Genomic DNA, 18,149 nt, shown 5'->3' with positions numbered 1-18,149 from the left:
CTTTTTTTTTAACTATTAGATCTCCTTTGCAGAATAAACCAATAACTACACAATACTGGTGGGACAAAGAGCTGTGGGAATTTTACCATTCATTTGTGAGCTAAACTGCTAAATGTTTTGGATATTCTGGTGTCTTTCAACAAAAACAAGTGCAAGGTGTCACTGCAAGGTTATGGTTATGTTCTCCCTTGGGGTGGGTGGTGTGATTGCATGAAGTATTTACTGATTCATTATGGGACTGGTTCTGTGTGCATGTTGGTCTTTGCTGTTACAAGGAGAGTGATATTGAACAAGTGGAGAAGATTTTCTTTGGGTGTTGATGCATAACTGAAGTTTGGTCCAAGAGTTCAAATTTGACTATTAGAATAGAATGGTGTTAGGGCATTCAAAAATCCCACCTTCCCTTATTATATTGTATCAGTGTTTCTGGCATCAGCCATAACGATAGTTGTAGCACCTCACTCGGCCACTTGGCATTGTGGCCATCCATCTCCGAATGAATTGCAAGCATTATCACCACTGTAACGTAATGATATTGAATGAGAAATGGATTCGTGGACACTAAGGTGATCTGATATGGATAATGTTCACTTGCTGCTTCAACTTCACTGGTTGCGTAACTTTGTCAGAAGCCTTTGGCTGCCATTTGATGCGTTTCAGTGCACCCGCTATATGCATACGTTATTACTTTGTCACGTAACGTCAAGAAAAGGCTAAATGTACTAACTGTCAAGTAGTTCCTTGCATCCAGATAGGGAAACATCTGCTTTGTATTAGCCTTGTTCATGCAATTATCTGAAGCCAGTACAAGAAATTGAGTTATTAACCCATTCTCCACCTTGCACATTCTAGCATTGGTTTGTTTCAGATTTGAGAAAGGGAAGAAAACACATCTGTAAAAGTGAGTAGCACAGATTAAACTTGTAAGATCTGTGCCAGCATGTAGCATAAGAACCAGGGATCAGAGGTTGCTGTTCAGTCATTCATTTAATTTGTTTTCTTTAGAGGGAAGGTTTAATTGAGCGACTCCATGTTCATTCTAGAACCCATTTCCAATGGCAGAAAGATTGGCAACAAAGGATTGAAATTTAAATTCAGTGACAAAAGATTCTGAAGTAGAGATAATGAAATTTTATTTACATGAATAAAATTTTTATTTTGCTTGCCCCACCCTTCAGTTGTAGATACTTTGATTTATATTTAACTTGTTTGTAGGATGTGGGCTCTGTTGGCTTGGCCAATTTTATTGCCAGAGGGCAGTTGAGTGGCAACCACAGTCTGGAGTCACATGTAGGGCAGTTTCTTTCCTGAAGGATATCAGTGAACTATCGACAATGGTTTCAAGGTCCTCATTTGACTTTTAATTCCAAATTTCTATAAATTCAGGTTCTGCGATCAATCGTAGTGGGATCTGAACTTAGGTTCTCAAGATGCGGCTTGCAGCTCTGGGTTAATAATTAACCATAACAGCAATAGGCCATCAACTCTCGTTGATCAGTTTTCTGATTTGTGTTGATGAATCCATTTTAGAACGGATTGTTTGACTTGTTTAATGCACTTCCTTAGTGGATGATATAAGTTTGTCCCCTCTCACCTTCTTTATTGGTTCCTTTTTAATGTCTGATGCGGGCGTTAGAGAAACCTTCCAAAGGGGCAAGATGGGTATTTTCAGCATGTCTCAGCCATGGTGGGTAGCTGGAACGCTGTAGTGATTGTTCTGATAACTTCTTTTGCCATGAGTAATAGCTATTGAGCTGGAATCGGGGTGGCCTCCTGACATCATTCTGCAGGCTAATTTCCTCCAAGCTAAAGCTAACACATGCTCCAGGATTGGTGCTGAAACCTGCTGGGGGCTTGATTTATCTAACTTGCTCTCAGGCTTGAGCAGTAGGCCCTTGATTGTTATAAAGGGTCAAGGAAGGGCTAATATTGAAAGGATGTGGTGGTATGCTTTGCTTAAAAACTGCTTTTTTACTTGCTGCTTCTGCTGTCCTGCATGCATTCTGCTTACACACCTGTGCCTATTGCAAAGAGTGTTCCTTTTTTAAAACTTCAAAGTTTACAAATGTCAAAGCGTTTGTACCAATTGTGTGAGCAATTAAACGTCTTCGTCAAAAGCATTTATATGCAACTAAATAGTGATGCTTAATAATTTGATAAGATTGTTGCAGAAAAACTGTTCCAAACTGCATGCAGAATTTCGTAGCTAACTCTTGCTCAACAGTTGTGCGAAGAATTGCATCTCTGGTGTTAATTAACAAAGTCTTGAAAAGAAAATCTTGTTTTCTGCATGTCTGTCCTTCTAGCAGGAACTTGATCAAAACCTGCCCCAGAAACAGCTGGAGGATCAAAAACGGGTATGTAAACCAACACATGCACACCTGGAAGACAAAAATGGGTGAAAATCCCTGCCCCTGTTTTGGAAATGAACAATTTTATGCACACTAAATCAGCTTTGCTTTAGATTACAGTAATTATCTGATTTGAAAGCGAATTGATGTGATCTCCAATAATATGTGCTTAATATGATTACAATTTTTCAATATGGATGAACACAGTAAAGTGTGGATCAAGTTTTGTGTGTGAAATGTTCAGAAAGGGAATCCTATTCCCAAAATACTTATTTTCCAGACACCATTATAACAAATAACTGCAGTAAATTGGTATCTGACACTTTTCAGTCCTTGAGGGCAGATGTACTATGGATGCTTCATCCTAAAAGAAGATTAGAGATTTGGTTATGTGAATGTGAAAATTAATGGCTTTGTGTGTACTGTTGAACAAAAGAAAGTGACCCTTTAAAGTAAATGCAATTCATTGACTTAATCCTAATCCTGTCTGTGTTTGGAGAATGATTCACTGGGAAGGAGGGGGAGGAGAGAAAATGAGGGGGAGAGAGGCTTGGATTATAGTCATGCAATACATCCTGTGTGGGAGGAATACAATGACAAGTTTTAACCTCAAACTTTCTACAGATTTTACTCAAACATGAAACAGATGATTGACACTTTGTCGTCTTAAAAGGATTTACCAAAATTTACAAAGGTGAAGTTTACAGGAACTGTGTAGATATTTTAAGAATAGATTGCAATGCTACCCTGAGGCAAGTCACACTTATGAGAAGGCTTCATTAAATTTGTTTGATGCATTTATGTTTTGTGTTCACATTGTCCATTTGTACAATTGGAATTTCTTTTAAATTGTAGCAGCAGTTCTTAAAAACTGCAGAAATGAACTAGCTGAGCAGAATTCCATTGTCAATGGTGTTACGTGAGCAAAATTATCTTTTTAGGTTCAGTATTCTGTTCAGAAATATTTTGTGCACATTTTCTGCTGCTTTTCTTTCACCAAATTTTGTTTTTTTTAAAAAAAAACATGTCTCAAATACACAATTTGAATTGACTTAAATCTGCACTTGTCAGGTTAGAATAGTTGTTGGATCTAGTAATGGGGAATGAACCAAAATGGATAAAAGAAGGAAACGTAAGGGAGCCTCTATGCAATAGTGATCATAATGTGATACACTTGTTACAGAAGGTTTAAGAATGAACAAAAAGATCAGGGTAATAGATTGGAGAAAAGGCTGAATTTAACAGATGGGGAATGACTCGGTGGGGGGGGAGAAAATGGCTATATTAACAAACAGGAGAAAGTGAGATAGAACATGGAGATGTTCTGGTAGTGGGATCTACACTCTTCTGAGGAAGTTTAACAGCTTTGTTAGACAGGTAAGGTAAAAGAGGACAATGCTGCTTGACTATTCCACACTTGAGTTCCAGTACCATGTGATTTAAGAGCATTGCAAAAGGGGCTATTTAACTGATTCTTTTAAAATGTGACATGGAATAATGAGCTCAAGTGCAATTAGAATTTTTTTCAAGAATTAATGATTCTGTTTGATTAGATCTTTTTATACACCATTCCCTACAGTGTGGAAACAGGCCCTTTGGCACAACAGCACCCCCCCCCCCCCCCCACAACTCACTCACTCACTCGCACCCCACCCAGACCCCTTTCCCTCTGACTAATGTACCTAACACAATGGAAAATTTAGCATGGCCAATTCACTTGACCTGCACATCTTTGGACTGTGGGAAGAAACCAGAGTACCCTGAGGAAGCCCACACAGACGTGTGGAGAATGTGCCAACTCCACACAATCACCTGAGGCTGGAATCAAACCTGGATCCCTGGCACTGTGAGGCAGCAATGCTAACCACTGAGCCACCGTGTCACCCCAACTTGAAGAAATCAAGATGGCGAGGTTAAAGCCCCTTGTCAGATTGGATGTGTCCAATTCTTTTGAAAAAATCTAGGGAAGACATAGCAGGGACGAGTCTAATTAAATGTAATAAATTTTCATGCAAAAGTGTGGTGCTAGAAGACTGGATAGTAAATCAAATCCTTTTGAGGAGGAGGAGAAAACATGTCCAGAGAATTTGTAGAGCAAGCAGACACCTCAACTTAGTGGAATCCCGAATTAAGAAAATACTGTAACGGCATCTAGCAAAGTAACAATAAAAACCTGGCTTGACCAATGTCATTGTATTTTTACGCAAGGTAGCAGACAGAAGAGAGAACCGGAACAAAGTAACTGTCGTTTGTCTGGATTTTTGAAAGACTTTCAATGAACTGCCCTCTAATAAACTAATGAATAAGCTCAGAGAATGGTGTCCGAGACCTAATGGCAGAATCGAGACAGAATTAATCCAAAAAGGAAGAAAGGCTAGTTATTTGGTGTCAGAAGATGGGAAATGGCGTTTTGTAAGAATCAGTGCTGGGACCACTGTTGTTCACAACTTAGATGAACCATTTGGAATTTAACATTTTCTCCATTTGCAAATGACTGTATCATAATGCAGGAGAGCATTAATAAAATTCCAAAATAAACAAATAATTGCCAAATGAAGTTTCATACCATTAAATATGAGGTACATTTTGGTAGGAAGAGCAGAGGTGTCAAATATTACTCCAAAGGTGCAAGTGTATGCAGAGTGGAGAGACAGATTTTGGAATGTTAAGATATTAAAATGAAAAAGTTGTGCTTCCAGTTAGCAAGGCCTGTTTTTTTTAAAAAAAAATCAAACCAAGCATGAGGCCCTTGGCTTGAATAGACAACAACTTGAGTGCAATGTGCAGTTCTGGTTACTCTGTTCAGTGTCGCTGTATCTTTTATTACAGGATGTAGTGAAAATACACAAGGAAGACAGCAGCAATACGTACTCATATCAAGAAAAGATTGACAGATAAACCTCTCTTCTCTTGGGTGGGGAAAGATCCAAGTGATCTAATTGAGGTCTTTAAGACGTTTGACAGTGTGGATAGAGGGAGAATATTTCCTTTCTGTTGAGAACAGCATAGCGAGATGCAATCAATAGGGAATGGTCTCCAAGGAAATTTCATAAGAAAATCAGGAGAAACTTTATTTGCCGAGGCCTGGTAAGAGTCCGCTCGTTATCACAAAGAGTAGTTGAAGTGAACAGTTTAGATGCTTTCCAGGGGAAACAGACTCCTCTGTAAGGGAGAAAGGAATTGGGGTTTCCAAACGTAGATTTCTATAAGAAAGAGAAGCAGACTTGAGTGAATCATCAACGCTGGCATGAACCAAATGAGCCATATCGCCTTTTTCAGTGCCATTTATCCTGTATCAAATGACTTTATTGAGTTTGCTCTACTGTTTAGTATTTCAGAACAAAGTGATGCAAAGTTGAAGAAATTATTATTGAAAATTGGTTGTGGCATTTGTTTAATCTATTTCAGTTTTGTTGATCGGGAGACATTGAGGATGTTGCAGAGTAAATATGTTAATTACAGTTAAAACGTTTGGCTGTGATAATGTCAGTGAAACCATACTACTATTGAAATGTTTTGGATGCTCATCCCCATACAAATTCTGTCCCTTCTGTTCTTTGATTACTGGAGGCTTTCAGACCTTAATGTGTTCTGTTTGAAACCCACGATGCACAGTGGAACAATTGTAAACCATTTGTAGTTCTCCAGATAGTTTATTATATTTTCGTAACTATATTGGTGTATGTGTGTACTGGTGGTTTTACTTTGTGTCTGGAGAACTATGTTGAACATGCAAATGAGCTGCTGGCTTTATTGCTCGACAGTGGATTATTAAAACATTTTGCTTGCAAGACAAATTAAGTTAGTGTGAGTGTGTTAAGATTCTGACTGCAGTCTCCACCTGCTTTCCAATTTACTCTTCAGTTCCATATTCTGGTAACTTTGCAACATTTGTCATGTTTTGTGTCTGTCTGTGCGCCTGTCTGTGGTTCCCTCCCCCTCTTCTCCCTTTTCTTCCCCCCCCCCTTTTTTTTTGGCCGAAATCAGCTTGTTTTATTTATAAAAGAACTTCCTTAGGAAGACAAGGGCAAACATTTGAAATTCAGTACCTTCTGGAAGGGGATCTGTATTTACTATACAATATATTTAAAACATTCTGTGATTAAACATTTATCCTTCTGGCTCACTTTCTCCGTGTTTTTCTAATTTCCACATCAAGATCTCTCAGAATGCAGGGAAAAAAAACTGATTAGTGTCTTGTGACACAGTTATAGCACTACTGCCGCTGAGCTGAAAACTCCCAGTTCAGGTCTCAGTTCAGGATTTGATGGCCAAGAAAGGTACATTACAATGTGATCAAGTATAGAAAGTAGGAGTAGGAGATCATTCAACCCTCTGAACCTGCTCTGCCATTTAATATGGTAATGACGATGTTTCTCTACTTCAATGTCATATTCCCCCTTTTCTCTCTAGACCCCTTGAAGCCTTAAATCTAAAAATGCATCCCTCTCTTTCTTGAATATATCCAGCCTCCACAGCCTTCCTGGGATAGAGAATTCCATAGATTTGTTACCCGTCAGGTAATGTGTTTCCTCATCTCAATCCTAAACGATCTACCATGTAACATTTATTTCTTTGTTGATTTATTTTGTGGGATGTGGACATCGCTGGCTGGGTCAGCATTTGTTGCCAGTCTCTAGTTATCCTTGACCAGTTTTGTGGTGAGCTGCTTTCTTGAGCCGCTGCAGTCCACCTGCTGTGGGTTGACCCACAGGTCAATGTCCTCTGGGAGGCAATTCCTGGATTTGGACCCAGTGATAGTGAAGGGACTGTGACTTGCAGGTGGTGGCATTCCCATGTATCTGTTGCCCTCTTCCTTCTAACGGTTGTGGGTTTGCAAGGTGCTATCTGAGGATCATTGCAGAATTTACAAGATGCATTGCAGAAATTCACCAATGCATCTTGTAAATAGTGGACACTGTCACGACTGAGCGTCAGTGGTGGAAGGATTGGATGCTTGTAGATGCAGTGCCAATCAAGTGGGGGGCTGCTTTACCCTGTATGTTGTCAAGCTGTTGGAGTGTTGTTAGACCTGCACTCATCAGGCAAATGGGAAGTATTCCATCACACCACTGACTTGTGCCTTGTAGATGGTGGACAGCCTTTGAGAAGTCAGGTGGTGAGTTACTTGCTGCAGTATTCCTAGTTTCTGACATATTTTTGTAGTCACTGCATTTATGTACTGATCCAGTTGAGTTTCTGATCATTTATCACCCCCTGGATGTTGACAGCGGGAGAATTCAGTGTTGGTAACACCATTGCATGTCAAGGGATGGTGGTTAGTTTGTCTTTTATTGGTGATGCTCATAGTCTGGCATTTGTTATCCCAAATGTTACTTGCTAATTATCAGCCCAAGCCTGGATATTGTCCAGATCTTGTTGAATTTGGACATGGAGTGCTTCTGTGTCTGAGCTGTTATGAATAGTGCTAAACATTGAACAATCACCGGTCAATATACTCACTTCTGACCTTATGGGCAGGAATATTATTAATGAAGCAGCTGAAGACGGTTGGGCCTAGGACACTACCCTGAGGAACTCTTACAAAGATGTTCTGGAGCTGAGATGACTGACCTCCAACAGCCACATCCATCTCCCTGTGTCAGGTCTGACTCTAACCACTGGAGAAATTGCCCCCTGATTCCCATTGTTTCCAATTTTGCGAGGTCTCTGATGCCACACTTGGTTGAATAAAGGGTTACTGGACCCTTTGTTCTCCTACATTTCTGGTAGGTTATTTGTACCTTTTTTTTTGTCAAGGCAGAACCAAAGTATGTGACCAAATTCTTTGCCATGCCATGTGATGAATGATCGCCTGATGAAGCAGCACTCCAAAAGCTAGTACCTCCAAATAAACCTGTTGGGCTATAACCTAGTGTTGTGATTTTTAACTTTGTATACCCCAGTCCAACACTGGCTGCTCCACACTATTTGTTCCCCACTGTAATTTCTCCAACTTCTAACAGTAAGGGAACCTACATTTGTCCGTCCTTAAATTTGTTTCTTCACACATTCACAGAGGCCTTTAGGTTCCCTTACTTTATTTTCCCACTCATGATTCAACATTTGTCCTCTTTTGCTGAATTGCACAATACTTCCAATCCTCAGGATTGCTGCTTTTTATGGTGTTTTTAAATGTTTCCTCTTTGGAAGTGATACTATCCCAAATTTCTTTTGTAAGCTTTTGTAGCTATCTTGATTCGTGGTACAGTCGATCGGAGTCACCACTGGGTAAGTTTTTCTTGCTTTGCATTGGAGAAGACCAATCTGGTTTGATGTTCCTGATACAGGAGGATTGTTTGCATTGAGAAGTATTCCCTTTTCTGATTTAAAAACTTAGAAAGCATGATTTTCAACATAATGTAAAGAACCGATTAGGCCCTCCACCTATCTTCGCTGGTGCTTATAGCCAGTAGCATCCTTTTTTTTTCTGGTTCACCTAAGGTTTTGAATTTTTATGGAAAATTTAGTTGATTTGTAAGGCTTGGAATTTCACCTTGGTTTTTGCTGATTTTTGCGGAAACCTATTGTGTTACCTTCTTTCTGTTCTGTCCATAAAGTTTGCAAGCCACAAGTCCTGGTAATAGAACCCAGAGAAGGTTCCTTATAACACACTTTCTGCACACGGCGTGACTAAATGCTACTAATCCACTGCAGTGCTTCGCAATAAGGTGGATGTTTCTGTAGTTTGCAAGGACTTTGTGCTCAATTTGGATCCAAACACTGATATTAGTTGCTTCACGTGACTGGATACTTGCCTAACTCCATTACGTTATTAATTTTTGAGGTATGCACATCACTGGCAAAGCTTATACTATTTGTGACTCCCTGCTGGATCTGCAAAAGTAGAGGATGGCCTTCTGATACTTCCGTGATTTGCCACGTCTGGGTACAGCTGAGTGACTTGCTTGCCCTCTTCTGACAAATAAAAGACAGTGTTGATTTGGGACCTAAGTTGCAACTGGACAGGCTTGTTTTCTACTTGAATTGAAAATGCTTTGATGGGAACTGATTATTTGTTTGGATTGCAGATTGATCAACATAAGCACTGGACAGTGTCCCCTGAAGGTAGTGAGCTGCGCCTTGGATGTTTTTTATTGTAGTTGCTGCCAATCCAATGAAACCATTCTGTTGTTAACTTTTGTTTAAAAAGCAGCCATTGAACTATGCAGCAAACTTGTTCTTCTAGAATGGGTTGCTTTACAGCAGTGGAGTGAGTGGTGGATACTTAAGTTTTGAAATTTGTTGCTGTTTTGGACTTCCCAGCCTTCCTTCTCTGACTCACTGTAAGAAACCTGCAATCAGCTTACTGTGCACATAACAGCAATATTTCTTGGTTAATATTGCTAAGCATCAAATCCCAAGGGGCATTTTCTAACTGAGTTGTCAAGAAAACCATGATTTGGTACTGGAGTCCATTGCTAAACTGGTGGATAGCAGGATGACGTTCAGAGATTCTTTGAAATTTAAGCTTCTGACAATGCAAGAAAAGGCTAAAACTCATTTGTTACTTCATTAGCAAATAAGCGAAGAATTTATTCTGCCTTCAGCAGATAATTTATCTGCTGCAACAACACCTTGTCGGCTTTAATTTGGCAATGAGAGCCAAGCTCATTATTGCAACATTTCTCCAGGATGGACTGGAAATACCTTTTTATGTGATGGAGCTTTTATTTCAGGGAAAATAAATTAGGAAGCATTATTAACAAGTCTTCCTCGTTCTTGAGTGGAGCTTTCTCACTTCGTGTTGGTTGGTTTCCTCTCAAGAGGTGTACAGTATATGGGACTTTGTGCTTGAGTGTTTTGTATTTTCTTGAGCCAGTCCTTTACATTTTTGTTCATTTTTATCTTGGGGCACTTCTGTTTACTGTTTCAACCTCAAACCCTAAGAGGACAACACCAGTGTGAACCTTTGTATCCAAAACACGCACAGATCGAATGGTTTGCATGTCTAATGCCAGGTTGATTATCGTCCTCTCACAAGGATTGAGAGACGTCTTTCTACAAATGTGGGCTGTTGCCTCAATCCATTTCTTAAAAATTACAACAATTCACCTTAATGCAGCAAAATGTTCCACTGTGCTTCACAGGAAGCTTATTAAACAAAGTTTGGTATCAAGCCACAGAATTATGCAGGCAATTGAAATACTGTTCAAGAGATGGACCTGAGGAGCATCATTGTGGAAGGAAGTGCAGGGAGTTGGTCATTTAAGCAGGTAATTAGAGATCTTAGTGATTGCAGCTTCAACTGCTGAGACTATCAATAAAGTGAAGGAAATTGGAAATGAGCTGGGAGTTAGAATTATCGGAATGCAGAGTTCTCAGGGCTGAGATAAGTTATATGAGAATGATGTGGCTATGGAGGAGTTTGAACACTAAGTATTATTAAAATCGGCTCCTGGTCCTGCAAGTGTCATTGTCCATGTCGGGAAGCACAATGTCTCATGGGTAAATAGCCCTTGGCATGAGTTAGGAGATCGACAGCAGAGCTTTGAATGAGCTCAAGGTTGCAGCGGGTATTAGATTGGAGACCAGCCAGGAGGCAGTTGGAAGGCTGCAGATAGAGCTGAGGCCAGGCAAAGGCTTCAGTCACAGATGGGAAGAAGTGGGCTGTATTATGGCAGTGGAAGTAAATGGTTTTGATAATTGGATGTGTGATTAGAAAACAAACTTGTCACTTCTCCTGGCCTTGAGATTGTTATCTAAAGCTTTTGGTCCTCCTGCATGTTAAATTGGTGTACAAATTTGAAATGTAAAAACTTTTTATACTGTCATAGAGGTCTCCACTCAGAAAAAGGCCACTCAGCCTATTGCACTGGTTAAAAACTAGCACCCAACCGCTTTCAACTAGGAGAAAGTGAAGACTGTAGATGAGGAGCAGGAGAGTCGATGCTTCCTGATGAAGGCCTTATGCCCAAGACGCCAAATGTCCTGCTCCTTGGATGCTGCCTGACCTGCTGTGCTGATCGGATCCTCAGCATCTGCAGTCCTAACTTTCTCCTAGTTGATTTCAACCTGACTGCCAAGCCTCTTCCAAGGATGCCTACCTTGAAGCTCGCCCCGCTCTACATTTGAACATAAACCCTTCATCAGCAATGTCGATTCTCCTGCTCCTTGAAAGCTGTTTGATCTGCTGTGCAAATCCAGCATCTATCACTCAACCCGAATGGTTTTCATACCAATTTCCAGCACTTGGCCATACTCGGAGGCCTGATTTTGCAAGTGCACGTCTAAATACTGCTTCAGTGTTATGAAGGATTCTGCCTCACAGGCACTGTTCCACATTATCACTACATTCTACGTGAAAATGTTTTTCCTTCCATCCTCTCCAAGGGAAAAGGTCACTTTCTGTCCTCCCTGTCTCTGTCTCAAGGCCTCCCCACGCTCAGGCGCACGCACACACCATCCTAAACAATCTTATCAGTGTCTCTTCCTCCACACACCACCCCCACAGTATCCTTTGCTCCAAGGAAAACAACCCTTGGATCGTCTGCATCCTGCTTAGTGCAATCGTGCCCCCCCCCCCCCCCCCCCCCCCCCCCCCCCCCCCCAGTAATGTGGATTCCAGAACTCTCCCACAAAACCTGAGCTGTGACTAACCAACACTTTGTATGTAGTTCCAAGCATCATCTCCCTGCTCCTAAACACTATGCCTCGGCTATTAAAGACAAGGATTCCACGTGCTGCCTGAACCATTTTTTTTTAAACTACCTGTCCCTGACATTGAGGAACCAATGGACGTGCATGCCAAGGCCCCTCTGATTCTCTGAGGTCTAAAAGGTCCAAGTGTTTATTGTGTATTCCCTTGTCTGTATTCAATGCATCACTTCTCGCTTCTCTGGGTTGATCCACTGATCAGTTCATCTGACCAGCCTGTTTGTGTTGTATTGAGATTCAAGCCTACCTTCCTTTACCACTCTACCAATTTTTTTTAAACAACTGTGAACTCATTGATCAGCCTTCTCACATTCAAGTCTAAGTCAATTACTTATACCACAAGCAGCAAGGGCCCCAATACAGACACCTGTTGGACCTCACCAGGCAAAGGCTTCTAGTCACAAAAACACCCCTCGCTTGTCGCTCTTTTTGGTTCCTGCCATTCAGCCAAGTCAGGATCCAATCTGCCAACATTTTGTGGTTTTTTGGGCTTAACCTTTGCTATCTGTCTAATCTTAACAAAAGTCTTGCAGATAGCTCAGTAGACTACATCAAAAGTATTGTTCTTTATCTACACACCTGGTCACCTCTGAGAAATTCAGTCAAGTTGGTCAGATGTGACCTCCCTGACGTGACCTCCCTGACATGACCTCTGTTGATCAAAATCCTGCTGACTGTTCTTGATGAATGCAGATTCACTCTGTTCCTCAGAGTTGTTTCCAATAGCTTTTCACCCATAAGGTTAGACCAACTGGCCTATAGTTTCCTGGTTTATTCTTGCCTTGAAGAATAATACCATATTGGCTGTCATCCAGTCATAGAACCATGGATTCATACTTAATGGAAACAGACCTTTTGGTCCAACTTGTCTATGCTGACCAAATCTCCTTAACTAAAGTAGTCACACTTGCCTGCGTTCAGCCCATATCCCTGTAAACCTTTTCCTATTCATGTACCTGTCCAAATGTCTTTTAAGTGTTGTAACTGTACTTGTATCTACCATTTGCTCATACCGCAAACTGCTGTGTTTGGAAAACATTTCCCCTCCGGTTCCTTTTTTAAATCTTTCCCCTCTCAACTGGAAAGCATATTTTTAAGGTTTGAAGTCCCCCACCTTAGGGAAAGGACACCTGCCATTCATCTTATTGGTGCCCCCCATGATTTTATAAATCTCTATATTAAGGTCACCTCTCCAGTGGAGGAAAAAGTCCCAGCCTATCGAGCCTCTCTTTAACTCAAACCCTCCAGTCCTGGTGGCACCCTTGTAAATCTTTACTGCACCTTCTCCAATTTAATAATATCCTTCCCAACTCAAGGCAACCCGAACCTTTGGCACCTTTTCCTGTGGCCGAATAGGAGTTGGATATCCATTGCAAAGGCTCTTACAGTTTCCTCTGTTGACTCGCACTCACCACCTTGGGATAGATTTCATGTGCCCCTGGTGATTTAAGTATGTTCCATTTCAGCAAAATCGAGAATAGGAATGTGTAACCCAAATCACGATGCTTTATCTTGCCACCTAAGTTTGGGTGCAGCAAATAAGAGGACACCTTGGTGATCGAACATCCTTGGGCGTTGCACGTTAACCATGTATCTGGCAGTCCAACATCTGCTTCTCTTCAGATAACCTATGACCTAGCCCATTTTCCCCTCCACGATTCTCCTGTTTTAACCTGGAATAATCTGTGATTAAACTGACCAGAAAGAGATGCTTCCCCTTAATAGCCATGTAAATTTCAGGGGAAACACCTCTAAATTCAGAAGACTACCTCTTGCTAATGTTGGTTTCTCTTCCATTGTAAACAGTTTACGTTGTTCCTTTTTCACTGTCTGAAAGTTTAGTTTTCCCTGCTTGTCTAACACACTTGCTTTGCTTTTCTAAGGGTGAAGCTCTAAGGCAGATCTTGGTCAATCGTTACCACGGCAACGTCAGGTCAGTAGGTAGAAGAGACAGCTTGACTAATTTTCATAATGGCCCACTGTCAGCAGGAGGGATCAACAAATCCCTTGAACGAGGTAAGATATTCTGTTTATTTTGCTTCAGCTTGGTTCCCAAATAATAACACATCTGTGGTTGGGTGCAACATCTGGGGAAAGAGGCTCCAAGTTAATGTTCGGCTAATGAACTGACAGATGTCAGAGATGAACTGATGTCAGCAAGTAGAGCTGGGGACAAGATCTAAAGCAAAAGATCAAATGGGATGGCAAACAGGCATGACTCAAAGATGAAAGTGATGATTGGGCTCCCAATTTTGTGGCAGATTACAAGTGGGCCACAGGATTTTTTTTAATAAAACCACACAAGGTTATATTTGACACCCAGTCTGCATGTTAATGCCTGAATGCTTATGTGGTAGCCCAGGTATAATTGGAATGTATTTGGTGGCTACCTTAGACTTGCCTGTGAGATGTCCGTGAAACCTCATTGAATTCACTTTCTGTTTTTGTTTTTTTCCTTGAGTACTGAGGGAATTTCTGCAGCTAACTCTTGACAGCAGCCCATTGAACATGCTTGAACTTACTTTTCTGATTCGGTCTGTTTTGACCTACTTTTGTGTCGTTTGTCTGAGCAGGTACTGCAGCTCGTTTTCTGTCCAGGCTGTTCTTGATTCTAATAATTTGATGCAAAACTGTAGAGTCTGAAAACCTGTGCCTTTTTCATCAGTAGTCAAAGGATACTGAGCAAATTTTTCGTGAAATTGAGACGTCCAGCACTACTACTCAGAAAATTTCCCCTCCTGAGTGTTCTGTTCTGTTATTTTTAAAGCTATTCCATTAGTTGGATGTGTCCTCAAAGATGAGGGGTTAATGGTGAATATCACATCCTTTTTTTTTGTTTCGATAGCTTCTCATGAAACTTGGGTGTAGCTGGCTAACGCCCTGACTTGGTTTGGCATCAACCTGACCAGAAGTCATCGGAGTCCCTAGCTCAAGCTTAAGTAATGCAGACAAACTGGATGAATACTTTGCAGTTATTGAGTGTGGAGCATTATTAAACCAAGTGCAACAGAAAAATAGAGACTTGAAGCCAGACCAGCAAACTGCCTTTTAAAATGTGCAGATAAGGCACACTTAACAAGCTTATTCCTCAGCACCACTTATTGCCAACACCCAGTCATTTAATTGAACCCAGACTGATTGCTATATCGTAGCCGGAATAACATCGGATAGCCTGCTGTTTGCAAATGTGCTGTGCAAAGCCAAGGCCAAGCTGGTCCCTGCTCCTCGGCTTACCTCAGAAAACTGTGTACACATTTTTAAAATTACCACAGGGGGAAGCCACCTCAGGTTACAAATGTCACCAGTCTCTATGCAGTACTTGAAGCCTTGGCGTGGATCTCCAAGTAATTAAAGCAAACCACCGATGGATCCAACAGCTTCTGTTCTGCCAGTAATCAGCAGCTGTCTTTGGTCAAGTTACCAAGGGAGTTTGCGACATCTTACTAATGGGGTACAAAAATAACTACAGTAACTTAAACCATATTGCATAGAATTTACCACTCTCAAACAGCTATTCAATGCTCTGCAAATAGCCTCCTCCCACTCTGATTTTTTTTTTAACCCGACTGATATAGTCTTCTGTTCCTTCTTTATATTACCTTTCCTAGCATTACCTGAAATGCATCTGTCCTCCAGACTCCCTGCACAGTGGTGTGAAATTCATTCCAACTACGGACAGAATGGAAACTGTGCAAAGAATTTGGCTTTTGGGGTTTTTAAGATTTCAAGATTTCTTGAATTCCAGTCAGAAAATAAATTTTTTCTGGTCACACGTTAAGTGCAATGCCCATAGTCAAAAGTCTTGTCATTGGATCATTTTGAAAGGTGGATTTAAGTGGTGATTAAAATTCATAACTGTCTCAAAAGAAATTAAACATTTGATCGGAGTTGGTGCGTCTGTAGCTGTTTCTTCAACACCTTCTCCCTGCACCCACCCTCCAAGAGCTTGTTCCACTTTCATAAGTATTGAATCAGCAGTTTGTAGGTGCATCAGCTTCTCCTCCTGTTAGGCTGAGAAGCAACTACAACCAATTGTTGTTTACTCAAATAAACAAATGCTGAAGTTGCGCTGTGAATCCAGGCCATTCATTTCTACTCCATTAGGAGGCTCCTTGTAACTTGACCGAAAACAGCTGCTGATTAACAGCATAGCAGAAGTTATTAAATCCATCAATGCTCACTCTTAATTGCATGGAGGTCCTCGTGGATGTGCCAGTCTTCAACTGCAGCACAGAAAGTGGTGACATTTAGAATTTGAGAGAGGATGTGCACACTACATTAAAAGGCAAAAATAACAAATGTCACACCAGAGCTGTAACATGCTGACAATGCATTCTTGGCTTTCGTCAGGTTTAACCTGAATTTTAGGAGTTGCCTTTTAGATAGTAATCATCAGGTTAACCCAAAAAGCAGACGGCTTACAAATAATGCTTAGCAATAATCTGCTTGCAATTAGATATTGTAAAATTATAGGCTGACACAGGTCTAGCACAGTAAGTACATCAGTGGTTCAATGGAAAAGGAGCATTAAGAAATGATCATTGAATCCGATTGAAAGAAACAGTGAATGAAATTTCTGTCCTGCTGTCAATGTGCTTGACGAACTTGCACTAACATTCATACCTGCTTTTATATCTGGGAACATCTATTGAAACCTGACTCATGTTTGCTGTAATGCAAACTTTTATCTCTCTTTACTAGATGGAAACTGGACAGTTTAATTTGGGGAGAGTAGGTTTTGTTCATCATGATGCAGCTTGTATAAAGATTTCCAGAATATTGATGAAAACAGCCAATAAATGCTCAGAAGTGGACAATTATGACTTGGGGTGCAGGACTCAGTTTTGCAATTTGCAGTTTACATGAAACTTGGAAGTGAACGAACCAGTGAGTAAAATGTTTGTAGACTTCCAGGGGGAATGGAATGTACGGAGAAATGCAAATAAAATTTGCAAAAATCAGAACAAATATTGAAGAATGGGTGATGTGAGGAAATAATCTTTCAAGAGCTATGGTTAGAATTTGGAACACACACTTCCTGATAAAGTTAACACAGTGAGAACTCGGAGCAGGAATAGGCTGTTTGGCAGAGGAGGCTGAAGGGGACATTCAGTGGGATCATGACTGATCTGCCCTTGCTCATGTCCACACTGTTAGGTTTTGCCATAACCTTTTGATTCTCCTGATCAAGAATCTATCTCAGCCTTAACTCTACGCAAGGACTCTGCTCCCACACCTCTCTGTGGTACAGAGTCGCAAAGACACACGATCCTCTGAGAGAAGAAATTCCTTCTCATCTCTTAAATTGGTGCCCCTTAATTCTGAGACTACGCCCTCTGGTCCTCAACACTGTCACAATGGGGAACCTCCTCGTAGCATTTACCCTGCCGAGCCCCTTCAGGAGCCTACATGTTTCAATGAGTTCATCTTTTATTCCTACAAACTCTAGTGAGTAGAGTTCCAGACCTGTTTAACCTTTTGCGGATAGGACAATCCCTACATACCAAGGATCACCTTAGTGAACCTATCTTTACTTAACTGAGGGGACCTAAACTGCTCACAATATTCCAGATGTGCGCCTGTAGAGTTGCTGTAAGGCTTCCCTACTCTTAGACTCCAAACCCCTTGAAATAATGAGTAATATCCCATTTCTGATTATCTGCTGCACCCGTGAGCTAACTTGGTGTTTCGTTAACAAAGCACCTTTTTGTATTGCAGGGTTCTGAAATTTTTATCGACTTAACTTATAGCTAAAACATTCAGTAATGGCTTTCAAGAAGGAATTCACCAAATTTGAAGATTTAATTTTTAAATTGCAGAGGCATGGAGATAGAGTAGATAGTTGAATGAACTTAAAGGCTTCACGATAAAGCTGACGTAAACTTACTGTCTCAATGTGCTAGAATTTGAATTGATTTTCATTTAATACAAGGCCCATAGCAGATTTTACATTCTCAGGCAGGTTCTCGGATGTAGGGGTAAACCAACAGATTACGTCCTCTTGTGCATTACTTGAATATATTTTCAGACTTTAAACCAAGAAGCTGTATTGATCAGACTTGATGTGCTGTCTACTCATTGGAGCTCCCTAAGGATAGGACGCCTTCCATTCTCATGACTTCTCCCACGTAGAAAGACAAT

At 40.8% G+C, this 18,149-nt stretch overlaps 1 protein-coding gene across 1 annotated transcript in view; it reads left to right on the top strand.

Moving 5' to 3' along the window:
- itpr1b (inositol 1,4,5-trisphosphate receptor, type 1b) overlaps positions 1 to 18,149 on the top strand; it is a 505,447-nt gene that overhangs the window by 285,574 nt on the left and 201,724 nt on the right. Inside the window, exons 40-41 of the mRNA XM_060835732.1 lie at positions 2,310 to 2,357; positions 13,892 to 14,024. Of these exons, the coding sequence (XP_060691715.1) occupies positions 2,310 to 2,357; positions 13,892 to 14,024 (181 nt within the window). The remainder of the gene's footprint in view (positions 1 to 2,309; positions 2,358 to 13,891; positions 14,025 to 18,149) is intronic.

This window comes from Hemiscyllium ocellatum, chromosome 14, assembly GCF_020745735.1.
Source record: "Hemiscyllium ocellatum isolate sHemOce1 chromosome 14, sHemOce1.pat.X.cur, whole genome shotgun sequence".
NCBI classification, from domain to species: domain Eukaryota; kingdom Metazoa; phylum Chordata; class Chondrichthyes; order Orectolobiformes; family Hemiscylliidae; genus Hemiscyllium; species Hemiscyllium ocellatum.
This window is presented reverse-complemented; position numbering and strand designations above follow the sequence as displayed.